The sequence below is a fragment of the Oncorhynchus nerka genome, linkage group LG22, assembly GCF_034236695.1.
Source record: "Oncorhynchus nerka isolate Pitt River linkage group LG22, Oner_Uvic_2.0, whole genome shotgun sequence".
Taxonomy (NCBI): Eukaryota; Metazoa; Chordata; class Actinopteri; order Salmoniformes; family Salmonidae; genus Oncorhynchus; species Oncorhynchus nerka.
The window spans coordinates 25321331-25342050 of NC_088417.1; the positions used below are offsets into that span (position 1 = coordinate 25321331).

The window sequence follows — 20720 nt, forward strand, 5'->3', positions numbered from 1 at the left end:
TTCACTGGCCTACACACAATACCCCATAATGTCAAAGTGGAAATCTGTTTTTAGACATTTTTACAAATGAATTATAAATGAAAAGCTCAAATGTATTGAGTCAATAAGTATTCAACCCCTTTGTTATGGCACGCCTAAATAAGTTCAGGAGTAAACATTTCCTTAACAAGTCAAATAATAAGTTGCATGGACTCACTCTGTGTGCAATAATGGTGTTTAACATGATTGTTAAATGAATACCTCATCTCTGTACACCACACACACATGGTCTAGCAGTGAATTTCAAACACAGATTCAACAACAAATACCAGAGAGGTTTTCCAATGCCTTGAAAAGAAGGCCACCTATTGGTAGATGGGTATAAATCCCTATGAGCATTGTGCAGTTATTAATTACACTTTGGATGGTGTATCAATACACCCAGTCACTACAAAGATACAGACATTCTTCCTAACTCAGTTGCCGTAGAGGACGGAAACCACTCAGGGATTTCACCATGAGGCCAATGGTGCCTTTAAAACAGTTACAGAGTTTAATGGCTGTGAGAAAAGTGAGGATGGATCAACAACATTGTAATTACTCCACGATACCAACCTAATTGATACAGTGAAAAGAAGGAAGCCTGTATAGAATGCATCCTGTTTTCCACAAGGCACTATACTGCCAAAAATGTGGCAAAGCAATTGACTTTGTTCTTTATCAAAAAGTGTTATGTTTGGGGAAAATACAATACAACACGTTACTGAGTACCCCTCTCCATATTTTCAAGTATAGGGGTGGCTGCATCATGTTATGGATATGCTTGTAATCATTAAGAACTGGGGTGTTTTTCAGGATTTAAAAAAAATGGAATGGAACTAAGCACAGGCAAAATCCTAGAGGAAAATCTGGTTCTGTCTGCTTTCTACCAGACACTGGGAGATGAATTCACCTTTCAGCAGGACAATAATCTAAAACACAAGGCCAAATATACACTGAATTTTCCTACCAAGAAGACAGTGAATGGTCCTGAGTGGCTGAGATGTTGTACGATCCTGGTGTGGTGAAAGCCCTTTGAGACTTACCCAGAAAGACTCACAGCTGTAATCAGGGGTGTGAATACTTTTGTAAATGAGAAATTTCAGAATTTCATTTTCAATACCTTTGCAAAGATTTCTAAAAACATGTTTTCACTTTGTTATTATGGGGTATTGTGTCTATTTAATCAATTTTGCAGTCAGGCTGTAACACAACAAAATGTGGAATAAGTCAAGGGGTATGAATACTTTCTTAAGGCCCAGTATGTATTACAGGTCTTCACGGGTCCAAAAGGTTGGACCCGTTCCAAAATGGACCTGTGGATCTGTTGGGGGCAGTATCCTTATTAGAGTGGGTCTAGGGTGTCTGGGATGATGGTGTTGATGTGTATCATGACCAGCCTTTGAAAGCACTTTATATTTACAGATGTGAATGCTACAGGGTGATGGTCATTTTGGTCAGTTTGAAACATGTTGAGATTGCAGACTGGGACAAGGATAGATTGAAAATGTCTGTGAAGACACCTGTCAGCAGGTCCGCGCATGTTTTAGGAAACGTTCCCTGGTATTCCGCCTGGTCTGATCGCTTTGTGATTGTTTAAACGTTTTGCTCATATCGGCTTCAGAGGGTGAGATCACACATTCATCCGGGAAAAACAGGGGCTTTCACGCAAGGCACATTGTTACCAGCGAACATAAAAGGTATTTAGCTTGTTTGGGAGTTCTTCATCGCTGGGCAGCTCACGGCTGGGTTTCCCTTTGTAATTCGTTATCGTCTGCAAGCCCTGCCACATATGACGAGTGTTGGAGCCGGTGTAATAGGATTCCACCTTCCTCCTATAGACTGACTAACAAAATCAATGGGGGCCCCACAGTGGGTAATTCGACCATGATAACAAGTTTAGATAGCTGCCCGCTAGTTATTTTTTGTTTTTTAAACAACTAATTGACCAACATAGGTTCAATTATATGAATTTAACTTAAATTGTAAACACTTCTGTGAGCTTAATGCGCACATTGCAGTTTCTCTAGAGAGAAATCAGATCCAGCCTGAACTGTGCGGTTTAGTAAGGAGTTGCAGTTTCCAACATGGCAAATATTCTATGTAGTTTAGCGCATAAAACATAGTCATTAACTACAATGACCATAATCCATTGCGCATCTACTTGTCCGGTCTGTGTCTGCTACGGAAGAGACAGAAGATTGCGCTATCTTGAGGAGATATAGTGAGCAGTTGTTGCTTCACGAGGTATCTCTACCTGAAAATTCATAATCAAAGTGATTGATAGTTGGTATTCAGCAGTCCTAAAAGTATGCCTTATTTACTGAGAATATTTTATCAGACAGCATAGGCAACAGCTCTATAGAGATGATGACCTGGAATTAAATAATAAAATTATTGAATACCACAAATATAATATACACAACAACCTGAAATATTTGAGTATTATGATGGTAATGTGATGGTTAATAAGTGATCAGCAGTAATGGACAGTCACTACCATCACGGGACTTGTATTGTTTTATTCTGTTGTTACAGCATTCAACCCACATATTGCATTTCATGTTAGAAAAATGACCAAAACTGAAATAATATAACATGAGAATTTTTTCATAATCGAATCAAAACCGAACCGACCTCAAAAAGCACTAATCACTCAAACTAATTTAGCAATCAAAAAAATGTTATCTGACATGGGCTTATTGACTGACTATCAGTGACTGACATAACAAGAGAAAAACTGATGATGCACAGCCATATTTCGAAATTGCATCTTGTGCATTCCACTATTCTAACTCGCAACAGTAAATTGAGTCCCAGACTGAGTTCCTAAAAGAAATACAAATAAAAGGCCTTCCATGTAGTAGACCGTCTAAATTAGAGTCGGAGTGAGGTGGCCTTGCTCATCATATTCTGTTTAGTTGAGTGGATACGGGCGGCTGCAGTAAATACTGTAGGTCTGTTTGGCTACACCTGGGTATCCAGGTCAGAGAGAGAGAAGAGAAAGAGAGAGCGAGAGAATAGAGAGAAAGGGACCGGGGGAGGGGGGAGAGAGTTGGAGAATCCAATAATTTCATCAGGTCAGTGATTGTATGTTAATTAATTGGCTAAAATAGCAGTATGATAATCCTGTATAATAATCCGATGCATTAATCCCGTTCTCTCCTGTTTTAATCAGACATATTAAGTCTGTGAGTGACGGGCCAGCCATCAGCTGATGAGGCTAATAAATTCTAGGCAGATCACACTCACACGCGCGCACACACACACACGCAGCCCACATACCCCCTCCCTTCCCTCACACACAGTCTATTATTCTGCATCCTCCTGCTCCCTCCTTCCCCTCCTCCCTCTCCCCATCCCCCACCCTCCCTGGAGTTGCTAAGGCCCTCCTCATCCACTCTGGTATCCAGGATACGGAGACACACTCAGCCACCTGATTGGCTGCTCGCGGTAGGAAGGTGAAAAAAAAAGAAAGAAAGAAAAAAAAACTGCGATCCAGGGAGTTGGATGGATGGTTGTGCTAGTGTAGCTTCAGGCAGACCCCAGCACCATTTTAGCTTCAGAGTACACTTAAAAGGGAGCGCAAGAGAGGGAGGGAGAGAGAAAGAGAGAGGGAGATAAAGGGAAAAGAGCTGCCATGTTAGAGGACCACAAATAGCGGTGTGGACGTAACCCAGATACGGGACGAGGAACGACAGAAGAGGACGGAGGACAAGAAAAACTAAAGGAGGTGGAGGGGAAATGAGGATTGTATTGAGAAAGATGCAGCATTATCTCTACCTCACATCCTGACAAGACGAAGAAATAGCGAAGACGGCGAGAGGAAGAGAGAAGAGGGAGAGAGAGAGGGGGAGAGAGAGGACGTGGAAAACAGGGAGGGAGAGAGAAGAGGGGAGTGCTCAGACACAGGCAGCAAGGCGTCGCAGTGAAGCAGAACGAGGGGAGCCTGGCGGAGAGAAGAGGAAGAGAGAGGCGGAGGACAGGCCGGCTGGCTAGTGAAGGAGGAGAAGAAGAGGAGGAAAGAGACGGACAGGGGGGGAGGGGTGAGGGCCCTGCCGGGGCCTACGTGATGGCTCGCGGTGGTGGCGCTCACCGCGCCCGGCAGCGTTTGGGCTACCTCAACACATTGCTGCGCTGCAACCTCCACCCAGAGACTCAGAAGGTGGTGGTTTTCATGATCATGATGCTGCTCGTCATCATCAACGTAGTGCTCATGTTCCTCCTGGCCTTCTAGTAGAGAGACACACACGCCGACGTCACACACACACACACACACACACACACACGCAGCGTATCGTCGATCAAGGAAGACAGAGAGGAGGAAGGAGGAGGAGAGAGGGAGGATTCCCTGGTGGAGAGTTGGGGGTACAGCTGTGGATGGGAGTCCAGGATAAAAGGACGAAACCACAGGTAAAACCGAGCAAAGGATGAGCTAGACTGGGTAGAGGATAGGACCACTATGCTGCTGCTTAGCCCAGAGAGTGTGTCGGACGGGTTAGCTAGCTTGCACCATGGGGGTTGTTGACAAACCGTGGACGGTAGCAAATATTCTGTCTTGTACATTTTGAACATTTTTGGTCTGTAGTTCAGTGTTTTCCTATGCCTGTGTTGTGAATGTGTGAGAAGAAGAACCGGTTGTGTTTATTATTTGTGTATGTTTGTGTTATTTATGTGCCTGAACATAATCCATTTCTCTGTTGTTGGGTCTATTCTTAACAATATGGCGTTGTACGTTGAGAATACGTGCGTTATTGCTTGAATGATAATTGGTCCTGTGTGAATCTACAGAATGCGTTTTGTATAGGCCACTGTTTAGCACCAGTTATGTGCTAAACATGAGATCTCTATGAGATATATGTAGGTTACAATGTTTAGCACGTACAGATGAAGTCGGAAGTTTACATACACTTAGGTTGGAGTCATTAAAACTTGTTTTTCAACCACACCACAAATGCCTTGTTAACAAACTATAGTTTTGGCAAGTCAGTTAGGACATCTACTTTGTGCATGACACAAGTCATTTTTCCAATAATTGTTTACAGACAGATTATTTCACTTATAATTCACTGTTTCACAATTCCAGTGGGTCAGAAGTTTACATATGCTAAGTTGACTGTGCCTTTAAACAGCTTGGAAAATTCCAGAAAATTATGTCATGGCTTTAGAAGTTTCTGATAGGCTAATTGACATCATTTGAGTCATTTGGAGGTGTACCTGTGGATGTATTTCAAGGCCTACCTTCAAACTCAGTGCTTCTTTGCTTGACATCATGGGAAAATCAAAATAAATAAGCCAAGACCTCAGAAATAAAATTGAAGACCTCCACAAGTCTGGTTCATCCTTGGGAGCAATTTCCAAATGCCTGAAGGTACCATGTTCATCTGTACAAACAAATGTAGACAAGTATAAACACCATGGGACCACGCAGCCGTCATACCTCTCAGGAAGGAGACGCATTCTGTCTCCTAGAGATGAACGTAATTTGGTGCGAAAAGTGAAAATAAGTCTCAGAACACCAGCAAAGGACCTTGTGAAGATGTTGGAGGAAACAGGTACAAAATCTATATCTACAGTAAAACAAGTCCTATATCGACATAAGCTGAAAGGCCGCTCAGCAAGGAAGAAGCCACTGCTCCAAAACCACCATAAAAAAGCCAGACTATGGTTTGCAACTGCACATGGGGACAAAGATCGTACTTTTTGGAGAAATGTATTCTGCTCTGATGAAACAAAAATAGAACTGTTTGGCCATAATGACCATCGTTATGCTTGGAGGATAAAGGGGGAGGCTTGCAAGCCGAAGAACAGCATCCCAACCGTGAAGCATGGGGGTGGCAGCATCATGTTGGGGGGGTGCTTTGCTGCAGGAGGGACTGGTTTACTTCCCAAAATAGATGGCATCATGAGGCAGGAAAACTATGTGGATATATTGAAGCAACATCTCAAGACATCAGTCAGGGCTTTAAAGCTTGGTCGCAAATGGGTCTTCCAAATGGACAATGACCCCAAGCAAACTTCCAAAGTTGTGGCAAAATGGCTTAAGGACAACAAAGTCAAGGTATTGGAGTGGCCATCACAAAACCCTGACCTCAATCCTCTAGAAAATTTGTGGGCAGAACAGAAAAAGCGTGTGCGAGAAAGGAGGCCTACAAACTTGACTCAGTTACACCAGCTCTGTCAGGAAAAATGGGCCAAAATTCACCCAACTTATTGTGGGAAGCTTGTGGAAGGCTACCCGAAACGTTTGACCCAAGTTAAACAATTTAAAGGCAATGCTACCAAATACTAATTGAGTGTATGTAAACTTCTGACCCACTGGGAATGTGATGAAAGAAATAAAAGCTGTCTAATGACAGGGAATTTTTACTTGGAATAAATGTCAGGAATTGTGAAAAACTGAGTTTAAATGTATTTGGCTAAGGTGTATGTTAACTTCCGACTTCCACTGTATATAACCGTCATACAGTGGAAGGAAACATGTGGATGATCCATGTGGTTGGGTCAGATGTGTGTGTTTACCGCTCGGCTGCTCTCGCTAGGGTTCAGCTGCACAGAGCGAGGGGGATCAGCTGTGTGTGTATGTGTGTGTGTGTTTCTTAGGGAAGGGGAACATGTGTGCCCTGGTTAGCTATGTGTGTGTGTGTGTGTGTGTGTGTGTGTGTGTGTGTGTGTGTGTGTGTGTGTGTGTGTGTGTGTGTGTGTGTGTGTGTGTGTGTGGAGCATTAGGGGCTTGGAGCGTTGCCGAGAGGGGTGACGAAGCAGCTCAGGACACAGAGAGGCTGGTTTGAAACGGAGGCAGGGGTGTGATGAGAGGGGCAGTAACAAGGCCTAGAGCTACTGACCAGGACACTCAGGGAGAAGTGCACTGTTTACATCCACCGCCTGGCAGAGATACACTCACATTACAGTGTGTTTTTATGTTTGGATTCTCCCTCTATGTTCCCCCTCTATACAAACTCATATTGATGTCCCAGTACAGCTAATACTACAATATTTATGTCTTCAACCTGGTTTCTACTCTCTGTGAAGGGAGATATTCTGGTGTTTTGTTGTATAATGATGGCAGGATCAGTAGAGGAGAGAAGAGGCGAGATGGTGGGTGTGTCGCCTAGCAACAGGCCCAAAGACCTCCTCGCCATGACGATGGATCGATGGCAGGACAGACATAGAAATAGACACTTAGTAGATCACCCTAACCAACAGAATAGACATAGAAATAGAAACACATAGATTACCCTAGCCCCCATAGAACCGACATGGAAATAGACACAGAGATCGTGTTCTGGTATCATTTAGCCTCTGCTTGACCTTCTGAAGGCCTTGCATAAGTATAGAAGCCAGCACTTGAGGAGTTACATTATAGTTAGTTAGTTAGTTAGTTGTGGCTTTTTGAGCAATAATACAATTATGACAAGCATCCTTTCCAGAGTGTTGTACTTGCTCATGCTATAGAAACAGGAGATGCCCTATGGGCCATTCTGGCTTTGATAAGGCTTACTGCTACTATGGAAGAATGACACAAATGCCCCTCTGACGCCAGCATGATGTTGACGCAGTAATGTGTGTGTGTATGTGGCAGTGTGAAATACGAGCACTGCAGTACATTTATAAGTAACGCAGGCTTTTTAGCTCTCTCTCATTCTCCCTCTCGATCTCTCTCTCTCCCTCTCCCTCTCGATCTCTCTCTTTCGCTCTCTCTTTCTCTCTCTCTCTCCCTCTTGATTTCTCTCTCTCTTTCTGTCTCTCCCTTTCTCTCTCTCTCTCGCTCTCTCTCTCTCTATCTCTCTTATCTCCACATTGATCTCTGTCAAGCCCCTCTCAGACTCAGTGGCTTGGCTCAACAGAGCAATCAATGCTTTAGGACCTGTCTCACTTAGCTTATCTAGGGCTGTAGCAGCAATATTATCATGTTGTGTCTGTTACTAAAATGTAGCTTACTGAGTAGAAATATTGTTGTTACAAAGTCATCATCTCTGTGTTGGAACAACATTGTGTACGTCTTGTGTTGTAGATGTAAAGTCATCCCTTGTGCGATGAATGGTATTCTATAGGTTGTTTGTGTCATGTCTTAAAGTCACACGTTACAGTTGAGTGATACGGGACAGACCCACTACCTTCTAAATCATGTCTCTACTCTCTCTATCAGCCACTTTGTCTTCCAGTGATGTTATTGATGTTATTTATAGACCAGCTTCACCTTGTTTTACAAAGTCATCCATTCTGAATGAAGAACGGACAGAGTTTTTCCGGACCACCTGACCAGGGAAACCTCCAGGGCCCCTAGGTAGACCATAACTAGAGTTTTCCTTGGTCAAGAATACAAATGTGGGCCTTCATAAAGTATTTCAAGCTTGTTCACCATGTATTACAAATGTTGTACATTTTTTGTTATGTCACTGTGAAGTCCTCCCATACTGACCTGTGTTGACCCCTGTCTGTCCCCTGTCCTTTTCCCCTCCCCAGCTGATCAGTGATGGCAGCTGTGTGTACGCCGAGGCCCTGTGGGACCATGTCACCATGGACGACCAGGAGCTTGGCTTCAAGGCGGGGGACGTCATCGAGGTAGTGGATGCCACCAACAAGGAGTGGTGGTGGGGACGCATCCTGGACAGTGAGGGCTGGTTCCCAGCTAGCTTTGTTCGGGTAAGAAACTAACTCTCCATATCTCCCATCTCTCTTCTTCTCTCTTTCTCTCACTCTTTCTCTCTCCATCTCTCTGGGAAACTAAAGACAACATGAATTAAATACTCTTTACCTTGCTTATCTTTGATATCTATTATTGCTGCTACAGTACAGGGTTAGATGGGCAGCTAGAGCTGTTGTCGGCAATTTGGGGCAACTGTGAAGCATTATCTCATTTAAAAGATAAAGATTGTTTTATTTTTTTTAATGTTGACTTTCTTATGGTCCTTACATACCAAATGAATGTTTGTACATTTTCTCAGTTGATCCACATAGGTAGCCTAACTGAAAAATAAGACAGTATAAGAAATGTTCGTAGCATCTAAACCGATCTGTTAGTGAGGCTATTCTATAACAATGACCCTTTCTTCTTGGTCCCTTTAGTTGCGTGTGAACCAGGATGAGCCCATGGAGGAGTACCTAGCCCAGCTGGAGGAGGCTGGGGCTGGGGAAGTGGACCGGCCAGGGGTGGGTCTGATCCTGGGACCAGGCCTGCCGTGTAAGGACCAGATGAGGACTAACGTTATCAATGAGATCATGGGCACAGAGAGAGACTACATCAAACACCTCAAAGACATCTGTGAGGTCAGTAAAGTTCCATTCAGACAACATCACTGTCCGCCTGTAGACCCTTTCCTTTGACACAGGCCATTATAGGACTTAGAAACTATTTGCATCAAAAACTCCCGGAAGAATCTGCCTTTTGTCTTCAAGTGTCTCTAAATAATCACACCAGCCTTTGTGCCATCATAACCAGCACATAGGACATTGTATTTCTGAACAATACAACTTCGTCCAATAAGACAAAATATATTCTTCAGTTTTAACTTGGATATTTCTGGGAATTCTTAACATGTAAAATCAGGTATAAGTCTGTTCTACATGTGGTACCATGAGTCTACTGTTCCTCTCTCAGGGTTACATCAAGCAGTGCCGTAAGAGGATAGACATGTTCACAGAGGAGCAACTGCGGTGTATATTCGGCAACATCGAAGACATCTACCGCTTCCAGAAGAAGTTACTGAAAGGTCTGGAGAAGAGGTTCAACAAGGAGCAGCCGCACCTCAGCGAGATCGGATCCTGCTTCCTCGAACACGTGAGTATTGTACAGCACACGACCCACTGGGATTCTACACCTGTGACCAACCGCCTAAATTCTGTCTTATGTAGCAAAATTTGAAATTGTTTTTACATTGGATAAAAGTAGAGACTCAGAGCTAGAAAATTATATATCATACGCTGCAGTCGAGGAACAACGGGAAAGTATTTCTGCTTTTAATGTGAGTAAACTTGTAACCCCACTTTTGAGTAAAAGGCCTTTGAATGTTTTGATTCACCTACTGGAGAGCTCTTCTTTGCCTACACCTATTCAGCATCATTCACACCCTTTAAGCCTTATTTCCACATATCTCTTTATGGATTCACATGTGAGACCATGTGGTAAACACATGCTATATCAACGTTTATTTGTCACATGCACGGGATACAGAAGGTGTAAACGGTACAGTGATAGTACTTGCATAGTAGCAATATCAAAAACAGAAAGTGTCCACATAAAAATATTTGATAAATATTTGATCGTTATTAGATGACGCTTACCTGGCACACTTAACTAAATTGATGGGTCATGTGAAGGAAATGCTATAACCACCCCCCAGCCACATCTAGCTGAGTGGATGGGTCACTATTGTCTAGGCATGTACACATGTTCATGAAATACAATCGATGGCTGTAATCACCCCCAGACACATCTGCTAATTTGATGGGTCATGTAATAATCCAGCCTAAGTGGAATCTTTTGTTTAGACATGTAGCTAGCTAGGTAGATAGCTAGCTAAACAATGAACTGTCATAACCCCAACTCATGCTACTACCAGTACAAACATTGTACTAGAGTAGGTTCAATGTTAACTAGCTAACATTAGGCTATAACTAGCAATGCAAATGGTTTTCTGATTCAAATAATATTACTACACAAATCATACACAAGCCAGCAAGCTAACGTTTGCTAGCTAACTAGTAGTATTCTTTAACTTGCAAAAATAATGACTTTCTGACAAAATTAGAAACTTATATCTGGAAAATGTAGCTAGACTCTTACCTGTATATATGGATGAATGCTTCACGGCAGACCGGAACCTTTTAACCGTTTTGTTTGTAGCTACATGTTGTTTGTCCAGCGTTGTGTGAAGTCACTGGTTTACACTGACCTTGGCATGTGCAGAAATTAGCCCATCACTTTTTCCTACTGATCTGTCGATAGCGCCTGCTAAATTCAGGGTATCAATATTGTTGAGAAAAATACCAGAACTTTTGTAGTTATCGATAGTGAACGTTATATCATTCAAAAACGGCATGGTAGAAAGGACTGTCAACACATACTGAACAGCTCACGTTATAGACAGAAGCATGCTACATGGCAGACCAATCCAAACTCATCTCCCGGCATGTCCAGCCCATTCATTATCTCAACCAATCATGGCTAGTGGGAAGGTTCCCGCTTTTTCCATGGCTAAACCAACTAGGCTCGTAATGTTACAACTTTATTCGTATTTATGGATGGAATACAAGTTTGTTATTAAGGCACATGAAAGTTCACATGTTCAAGAAGGCATTTCTGACAACAACAAAAAAAACGCATTTTGATTTTAAAAAATCAATGTTTACGTTCAAATGCTGCTCATCTGAAGTAGTGACGTGCGGCATACACCTAGTTTCATGATGCATTATGTAGCGTTATGGCTTGCATAACGCTACATAATGCTATCATAAACATGACATAACATGACATAATAGGGGACATTAAATCTGCTTAATAGATAACTACTGTATTATTATACACACTTTATGTTGGGGATTCAAGTCAAGCAACCTCTCTGGAGCCCAAACATTCATGTAACATTCCAGCAACCATCAATTTCGCCATTTTAAACCACCATTTTAAACTGCCATGTTAACGTTTCCTGTCTCCTCCTCACCATCCTCAGCAAACAGACTTCCAGATCTACTCGGAGTACTGTAACAACCACCCCAACGCCTGTGTGCAGTTGTCCAGACTGATGAAGACCAACAAGTACGTGTTCTTCTTCGAGGCCTGTCGTCTGCTGCAGAAGATGATTGACATCTCGCTGGATGGCTTCCTGCTCACGCCCGTTCAGAAGATCTGCAAGTACCCTCTGCAGCTGGCCGAGCTACTGAAATACACCAACCCTCAGCATAGGTAAACACACACACACTTGTACTGTGCACACATGCAAGGAGCTGCACGTGTTCCTTCTTATCTCCCAATTTCGCTCTCTGAAATCGCTGAAATTTCTTTCAGAAATCACATGACACTGATAGGTTATTAGTTGTGTTTCGTTTTTAAGTCGAAAGTTATTACAAGTCTATCATTAGACTAAAACAATCATGTAAGACCGAGAGGGCCTGATGTGTTTGTCTGTTCTGGGCAACCCAGGGACTATAAGGACGTGGAGGCTGCCTTGAACGCCATGAAGAACGTGGCCAGGCTGATCAACGAGAGGAAGCGGCGCCTGGAGAACATCGACAAGATCGCCCAATGGCAGAGCTCCATAGAGGACTGGGAGGTGAGTAAAGGTGCATCGAGGGTAATGGAACAGAATCCATGACTAGGGCCATGACTAGGACCAAGTGACTTGTTCTGGAAACATGTTGCCAGGACACAACTTTTTTTGGCTGAACAAACTCTGTCTGTAGGCTCTAACAGATGCTTGGTGTGCGTTTGAACATCCTCAGGGAGAAGACATCCTCAGTATGAGTTCAGATCTGATCTTCTCTGGAGAGCTGACGAAGATCTCCCAGCCTCAGGCTAGGAGCCAGCAGCGCATGTTCTTCCTCTTCGACCACCAGATGGTCTACTGCAAAAAGGCGAGCAGCACTGTTAAAATGATTGTTATAATGTGGACATGAAGCTGGTAAGGGTTACGGTTGAGGCTACGGTTGTGATTGAACCGTAATGTGGACATTAAGCTGGGCAGGGTAGCCTAGTGGTTAGAGCGTTGGACTAGTAACCGGAAGGTTGCAAGTTCAAACCCCCGAGCTGACAAGGTACAAATCTGTTGTTCTGCCCCTGAACAGGCAGTTAACCCATTGTTCCTAGGCCGTCATTGAAAATAAGAATTTGTTCTTAACTGACTTGCCTAGTTAAATAAAGATTTATTTTTTTTTAATATAAAAAAAAGTTATACCTGGAACCAAAAAGGGATCTTCAAAGGTTCTCCTATGGGAACAGCCAAATAACCATTTTAGGTTCTAGATAGAGTGTAGGGATGTTTATGAAGTGGGTTAGTAGCAGTTCTCTCCCCCCTATAGGACCATGCTGTACTATAAGGATTAGAGTTAGTAACAGTAATATATAACAGCATTATCACGTATCCCTATGGTTTTTTCAGGACCTCCTGCGCAGGGACATGCTGTACTATAAGGGTCGTATGGACATGGACCTGATGGAGGTGGTGGATGTGGAGGACGGGAAGGAGAAGGACTTCAACGTGTCGGTGAAGAACGCTCTGAAGCTGCGCTCGCTGGCGGGGGACGAGGTCCACCTGCTGTGTGCCAAGAAGCCTGAGCAGAAACAACGCTGGCTCCGAGCCTTCCAGGACGAGAGGACGCAGGTGCAGCACGACCTCGAAACAGGTGAAACAGTTATCTGTCTCTCTGTCTGATGTGCCACAGTTTGAAAAAGGACCCATTCCTACTTAGCTTGCTAAGCTAAAGCAACTCAGACATACAGAATGAGTAGAAAACACTAATAGAATACTAGGAGACTGCAATGAACTGCTTACCTGTAGTATTACTAGTCAGCTGTACAAAGCCACTGGGTGTGTATCCTTTCCTATTAGTAAAAATATGAGCTGTGTCCTCCTGTCTCTCTCTGCCCCCAGACTACTGCGGTATTAATAGTTTGTGATAAACGTTTCTGACAGTGGCTCCGGTCAGAGAATCAGGGAAGAGAAGTGTATGTGTAATATGTAACAGCTAATGGATCAGAATGTCGTTAATCCCTCAGATAAAAGGAGCTATAAATCCATTGAGCTGCCCCCTTCGCTTCTCAGCCATAGTCTCTGGGTTTTATCTGGGCTGTAACAGAGCATGCGGATATTACCGAAACTTTTCATCCAACAATCTGGCCTTCTATTATTCTGTTCCCTCCGTAATAGCTGGGTATTGATAGGTGGCACTGGCAGAATGAATCTGTGATATCCACATTGACCTGTGACCTATGTGGTTTCCTCCTCCAGGATTCTCCATCACTGAGGTCCAGAAGAAACAGGCCATGCTGAACGCCTGCAAAAGCCATCCAGCTGGGAAGCCCAAAGGTATGTCTGGGTAATGGGTGCATGGCAGGAAAACTCCATTTCCATGGCTGTTTGGATGGGTAGCAGCGTGTTGTGCGTGTTTAATTTTTTTTTAAAGAGGATTACGTTTGCCAATATTTATACAAATGTTGTTTATCATATGTGCTTAATATTCATATAAACCACTTTAGATTCAAATGTGGTCGTAATCCCCCCCCCCATCCTCCCTATAGATATGTATAACCCCTAGTCTCTCTATGGATATGTATAACCCCTAGTCTCTCTATGGATATGTATAACCCCTAGACTCTCTATGGATATGTATAACCCCTAGTCTCTCTATGGATATGTATAACCCCTAGTCTCTCTATGGATATGTATAACCCCTAGTCTCTCTATGGATATGTATAACCCCTAGTCTCTCTATGGATATGTATAACCCCTAGTCTCTCTATGGATATGTATAACCCCTAGTCTCTCTATAGATATGTATAACCCCTAGTCTCTCTATGGATATGTATAACCCCTAGTCTCTCTATAGATATGTATAACCCCTAGTCTCTCTATGGATATGTATAACCCCTAGTCTCTCTATGGATATGTATAACCCCTAGTCTCTCTATATGGATATGTATAACCCCTAGTCTCTCTATGGATATGTATAACCCCTAGTCTCTCTATGGATATGTATAACCCCTAGTCTCTCTCTATGGATATGTATAACCCCTAGTCTCTCTATGGATATGTATAACCCCTAGTCTCTCTCTATGGATATGTATAACCCCTAGTCTCTCTATGGATATGTATAACCCCTAGTCTCTCTCTATAGATATGTATAACCCCTAGTCTCTCTATGGATATGTATAACCCCTAGTCTCTCTATGGATATGTATAACCCCTAGTCTCTCTATAGATATGTATAACCCCTAGTCTCTCTATGGATATGTATAACCCCTAGTCTCTCTATGGATATGTATAACCCCTAGTCTCTCTATGGATATGTATAACCCCTAGACTCTCTATGGATATGTATAACCCCTAGTCTCTCTATGGATATGTATAACCCCTAGTCTCTCTCTATGGATATGTATAACCCCTAGTCTCTCTATGGATATGTATAACCCCTAGTCTCTCTATGGATATGTATAACCCCTAGTCTCTCTATGGATATGTATAACCCCTAGTCTCTCTCTATAGATATGTATAACCCCTAGTCTCTCTATGGATATGTATAACCCCTAGTCTCTCTATGGATATGTATAACCCCTAGTCTCTCTATGGATATGTATAACCCCTAGTCTCTCTATGGATATGTATAACCCCTAGTCTCTCTATAGATATGTATAACCACTAGTCTCTCTATGGATATGTATAACCCCCATCCTCCCTATGGATATGTATAACCCCTATTCTCTCTCTATGGATATGTATATCCCCTAGTCTCTCTATGGATATGTATAACCCCTAGTCTCTCTCTATGGATATGTATAACCCCTAGTCTCTCTATGGATATGTATAACCCCTAGTCTCTCTATGGATATGTATAACCCCTAGTCTCCCTATGGATATGTATAACCCCTAGTCTCTCTCTATGGATATGTATAACCCCTAGTCTCCCTATGGATATGTATAACCCCTAGTCTCTCTCTATGGATATGTATAACCACTAGTCTCTCTATGGATATGTATAACCCCTAGTATCTCTATGGATATGTATAACCACTAGTCTCTCTATGGATATGTATAACCCCTAGTCTCTCTATGGATATGTATAACCCCTATTCTCTCTCTATGGATATGTATAACCCCTAGTCTCTTTATGGATATGTATAACCCCTAGTCTCTCTATAGATATGTATAACCCCTAGTCTCTCTATAGATATGTATAACCCCTAGTCTCTCTATAGATATGTATAACCCCTAGTCTCCCTATGGATATGTATAACCCCTATTCTCTCTCTATGGATATGTATAACCCCTATTCTCTCTCTATAGATATGTATAACCCCTAGTCTCCCTATGGATATGTATAACCCCTAGTCTCTCTATGGATATGTATAACCCCTAGTCTCCCTATGGATATGTATAACCCCTAGTCTCCCTATGGATATGTATAACCCCTAGTCTCTCTATGGATATGTATAACCCCTATTCTCTCTCTATGGATATGTATAACCCCTATTCTCTCCCTATGGATATGTATAACCCCTAGTCTCCCTATGGATATGTATAACCCCTAGTCTCTCTATAGATATGTATAACCCCTAGTCTCTCTCTATAGATATGTATAACCCCTAGTCTCTCTCTATAGATATGTATAACCCCTAGTCTCCCTATGGATATGTATAACCCCTAGTCTCTCTATAGATATGTATAACCCCTAGTCTCTCTCTATAGATATGTATAACCCCTAGTCTCTCTCTATAGATATGTATAACCCCTAGTCTCTCTCTATGGATATGTATAACCCCTAGTCTCTCTATGGATATGTATAACCCCTAGTCTCTCTATGGATATGTATAACCCCTAGTCTCCCTATGGATATGTATAACCCCTAGTCTCTCTCTATGGATATGTATAACCACTAGTCTCTCTATGGATATGTATAACCCCTAGTCTCTCTATGGATATGTATAACCACTAGTCTCTCTATGGATATGTATAACCCCTAGTCTCTCTATGGATATGTATAACCCCTAGTCTCTCTCTATGGATATGTATAACCCCTAGTCTCCCTATGGATATGTATAACCCCTAGTCTCTCTCTATGGATATGTATAACCCCTATTCTCTCTCTATGGATATGTATAACCCCTAGTCTCCCTATGGATATGTATAACCCCTAGTCTCTCTCTATGGATATGTATAACCCCTAGTCTCTCTATGGATATGTATAACCCCTAGTCTCTCTATGGATATGTATAACCCCTAGTCTCCCTATGGATATGTATAACCCCTAGTCTCTCTATGGATATGTATAACCCCTAGTCTCTCTATGGATATGTATAACCCCTAGTCTCCCTATGGATATGTATAACCCCTAGTGTCTTTATGGATATGTATAACCCCTAGTCTCTCTATAGATATGTATAACCCCTAGTCTCTCTATAGATATGTATAACCCCTAGTCTCTCTATAGATATGTATAACCCCTAGTCTCTCTATAGATATGTATAACCCCTAGTCTCCCTATGGATATGTATAACCCCTATTCTCTCTCTATGGATATGTATAACCCCTATTCTCTCTCTATAGATATGTATAACCCCTAGTCTCCCTATGGATATGTATAACCCCTAGTCTCTCTCTATAGATATGTATAACCCCTAGTCTCTCTCTATAGATATGTATAACCCCTAGTCTCCCTATGGATATGTATAACCCCTAGTCTCTCTCTATAGATATGTATAACCCCTAGTCTCTCTATGGATATGTATAACCCCTAGTCTCTCTATGGATATGTATAACCCCTAGTCTCTCTATGGATATGTATAACCCCTAGTCTCTCTATAGATATGTATAACCCCTAGTCTCCCTATGGATATGTATAACCCCTAGTCTCTCTATGGATATGTATAACCCCTATTCTCTCTCTATGGATATGTATAACCCCTATTCTCTCTCTATAGATATGTATAACCCCTAGTCTCCCTATGGATATGTATAACCCCTAGTCTCTCTCTATGGATATGTATAACCCCTAGTCTCTCTATGGATATGTATAACCCCTAGTCTCTCTATAGATATGTATAACCCCTAGTCTCCCTATGGATATGTATAACCCCTAGTCTCTCTATAGATATGTATAACCCCTAGTCTCTCTATGGATATGTATAACCCCTAGTCTCTCTATAGATATGTATAACCCCTAGTCTCTCTCTATAGATATGTATAACCCCTAGTCTCTCTCTATAGATATGTATAACCCCTAGTCTCCCTATGGATATGTATAACCCCTAGTCTCTCTATAGATATGTATAACCCCTAGTCTCTCTCTATAGATATGTATAACCCCTAGTCTCTCTCTATAGATATGTATAACCCCTAGTCTCCCTATGGATATGTATAACCCCTAGTCTCTCTCTATAGATATGTATAACCCCTAGTCTCTCTATGGATATGTATAACCCCTAGTCTCTCTATGGATATGTATAACCCCTAGTCTCTCTATGGATATGTATAACCCCTAGTCTCTCTATAGATATGTATAACCCCTAGTCTCCCTATGGATATGTATAACCCCTAGTCTCTCTATGGATATGTATAACCCCTATTCTCTCTCTATGGATATGTATAACCCCTATTCTCTCTCTATAGATATGTATAACCCCTAGTCTCCCTATGGATATGTATAACCCCTAGTCTCCCTATGGATATGTATAACCCCTAGTCTCTCTCTATGGATATGTATAACCCCTAGTCTCTCTCTATAGATATGTATAACCCCTAGTCTCTCTATGGATATGTATAACCCCTAATCTCTCTATAGATATGTATAACCCCTAGTCTCTCTATGGATATGTATAACCCCTAGTCTCTCTATAGATATGTATAACCCCTAGTCTCCCTATGGATATGTATAACCCCTAGTCTCTCTATAGATATGTATAACCCCTAGTCTCCCTATGGATATGTATAACCCCTAGTCTCTCTATAGATATGTATAACCCCTAGTCTCTCTATAGATATGTATAACCCCTAGTCTCCCTATGGATATGTATAACCCCTAGTCTCTCTATAGATATGTATAACCCCTAGTCTCCCTATGGATATGTATAACCCCTAGTCTCTCTATGGATATGTATAACCCTAGTCTCTCTATAGATATGTATAACCCTAGTCTCTCTATGGATATGTATAACCCTAGTCTCTCTATGGATATGTATAACCCCTAGTCTCTCTATAGATATGTATAACCCCTAGTCTCCCTATGGATATGTATAACCCCTCGTCTCTCTATGGATATGTATAACCCCTAGTCTCTCTATAGATATGTATAACCCCTAGTCTCTCTATGGATATGTATAACCCCTAGTCTCTCTATGGATATGTATAACCCCTAGTCTCTCTATGGATATGTATAACCCCTAGTCTCTCTATAGATATGTATAACCCCTAGTCTCTCTATAGATATGTATAACCCCTAGTCTCTCTATGGATATGTATAACCCCTAGTCTCTCTATGGATATGTATAACCCCTAGTCTCTCTATGGATATGTATAACCCCTAGTCTCCCTATGGATATGTATAACCCCTAGTCTCTCTATAGATATGTATAACCCCTAGTCTCTCTATGGATATGTATAACCCCTAGTCTCTCTATAGATATGTATAACCCCTAGTCTCTCTATAGATATGTATAACCCCTAGTCTCTCTATAGATATGTATAACCCCTAGTCTCTCTATAGATATGTATAACCCCTAATCTCTCGTCACAGCCTTAACATTATCATGTAAAACATTTAGTAGCAGATTTGATTCTGGATGCCATGATTACTTACCCCGCTCTGTTCTCCTCTCCCCCAGCGGTGACCCGGCCCTACTATGACTTCCTGCTGCGTCAGAAGCACCCGTCTCTGCCCAGCACCGTACCCCAGCAGCAGGTCTTCATGCTGGCTGAGCCCAAACGCAAGGCGACCACCTTCTGGCAAAACATCGGCAGACTGACGCCTTTCAAGAAGTGAAACGTCGGAGAGGAGGATTAGAGGAGAAAGGCTAACGCCTGAACTGACTTTTTTATCCCCAATCCTTTTTTTTCCTTCTCTCGTTTGTTCTTTGTTATACATAATGTTATCCTAATTCATATACTGATTATTGTGAAAGATCAACATGATGATGATGATATTTTTTCTTTGAGAAAGCACTTTATAGGTTGGTTACAATCAGACTTGGGAATGGTTCTCCCGGACATCGTGTATACTTTGGGAGAATGTTACTAGGACTATTTTACCTGCTACTGCTACTACAACTTCAACCAAGCACCGATTGGTACTAATATTACTACTGCTGTGTGATCATGTGACTGCCAATGAGGCTCCTCTTTTTGGAAAGACATTGACTGACGCAACTAAATGATTTTTTTCCCCCAGTGTTTTTGTTTTGTTTCGACAAATGCCAACTGTTCACAGTGCCAGATCAATTTTGCTTTTGTATTTAAGTTTGTGCTGTGTCTGCTATTGAAAAAAAAGGTGAAAAAGGGGGATAAAGTTTATTGTACTTCTCTTTGTGCAAAGATGTTTTCCTGGTTTATTTTGAGCATTTCATAACAGTCGATACTTAAGGGTGTGGTGGGGTCTTAATGTTAGTGTAAACAGTCTGAGAAAAACAAATGGTACCCAGATTCGATTCTCAATTCTTCACAAATCTCCCGTTTGAGTTGCAGCAGCCCACAAACGCACACACACACCTGACCTTTGTCATTAGCCTTACACAGTGCATATGAGTAATTAACCCCTTTATGGAAGTGCCATCTGAAGTGTGTCCTGGATGCTTTGAAATAGTGTGAAGAGTATGTTTTACCTTTTGTCAACCCCTGCAATTACATTCATTTAGCAACATTTTCAAATTCAAGATGTATTCTCCTACTGTGGCAAAATGAGGCTCGATTAAAAATATATATTTAACCTTCATTTAACTAGGCACAGTTAAGAAAAAATTATATTTACAATGATGGCCTACACCGGCCAAACCCGGACGA

At 42.0% G+C, this 20720-nt stretch overlaps 1 protein-coding gene across 6 annotated transcripts in view; it reads left to right on the forward strand.

Annotated features, from left to right (window-relative positions):
* The window catches only part of LOC115105035 (rho guanine nucleotide exchange factor 4-like), a 171078-nt gene extending 150834 nt beyond the window's left edge, over positions 1 to 20244 (forward strand). For 5 of the 6 annotated variants that reach the window (XM_065007081.1, XM_065007083.1, XM_065007082.1 and 2 more), the window contains 9 exons: positions 8485 to 8664; positions 9088 to 9288; positions 9620 to 9799; positions 11691 to 11923; positions 12161 to 12290; positions 12460 to 12591; positions 13116 to 13359; positions 13965 to 14042; positions 19550 to 20244. In XM_065007081.1, the coding sequence (XP_064863153.1) occupies positions 8485 to 8664; positions 9088 to 9288; positions 9620 to 9799; positions 11691 to 11923; positions 12161 to 12290; positions 12460 to 12591; positions 13116 to 13359; positions 13965 to 14042; positions 19550 to 19707 (1536 nt within the window). In that variant the 3' untranslated portion in view covers positions 19708 to 20244. Of the gene's footprint in view, positions 1 to 3474; positions 4432 to 8484; positions 8665 to 9087; positions 9289 to 9619; positions 9800 to 11690; positions 11924 to 12160; positions 12291 to 12459; positions 12592 to 13115; positions 13360 to 13964; positions 14043 to 19549 lie in introns of those variants that run through there. The other variant, XM_029626571.2, reaches the window with a different exon arrangement.
* Positions 20245 to 20720: the final 476 nt, after the last annotated feature.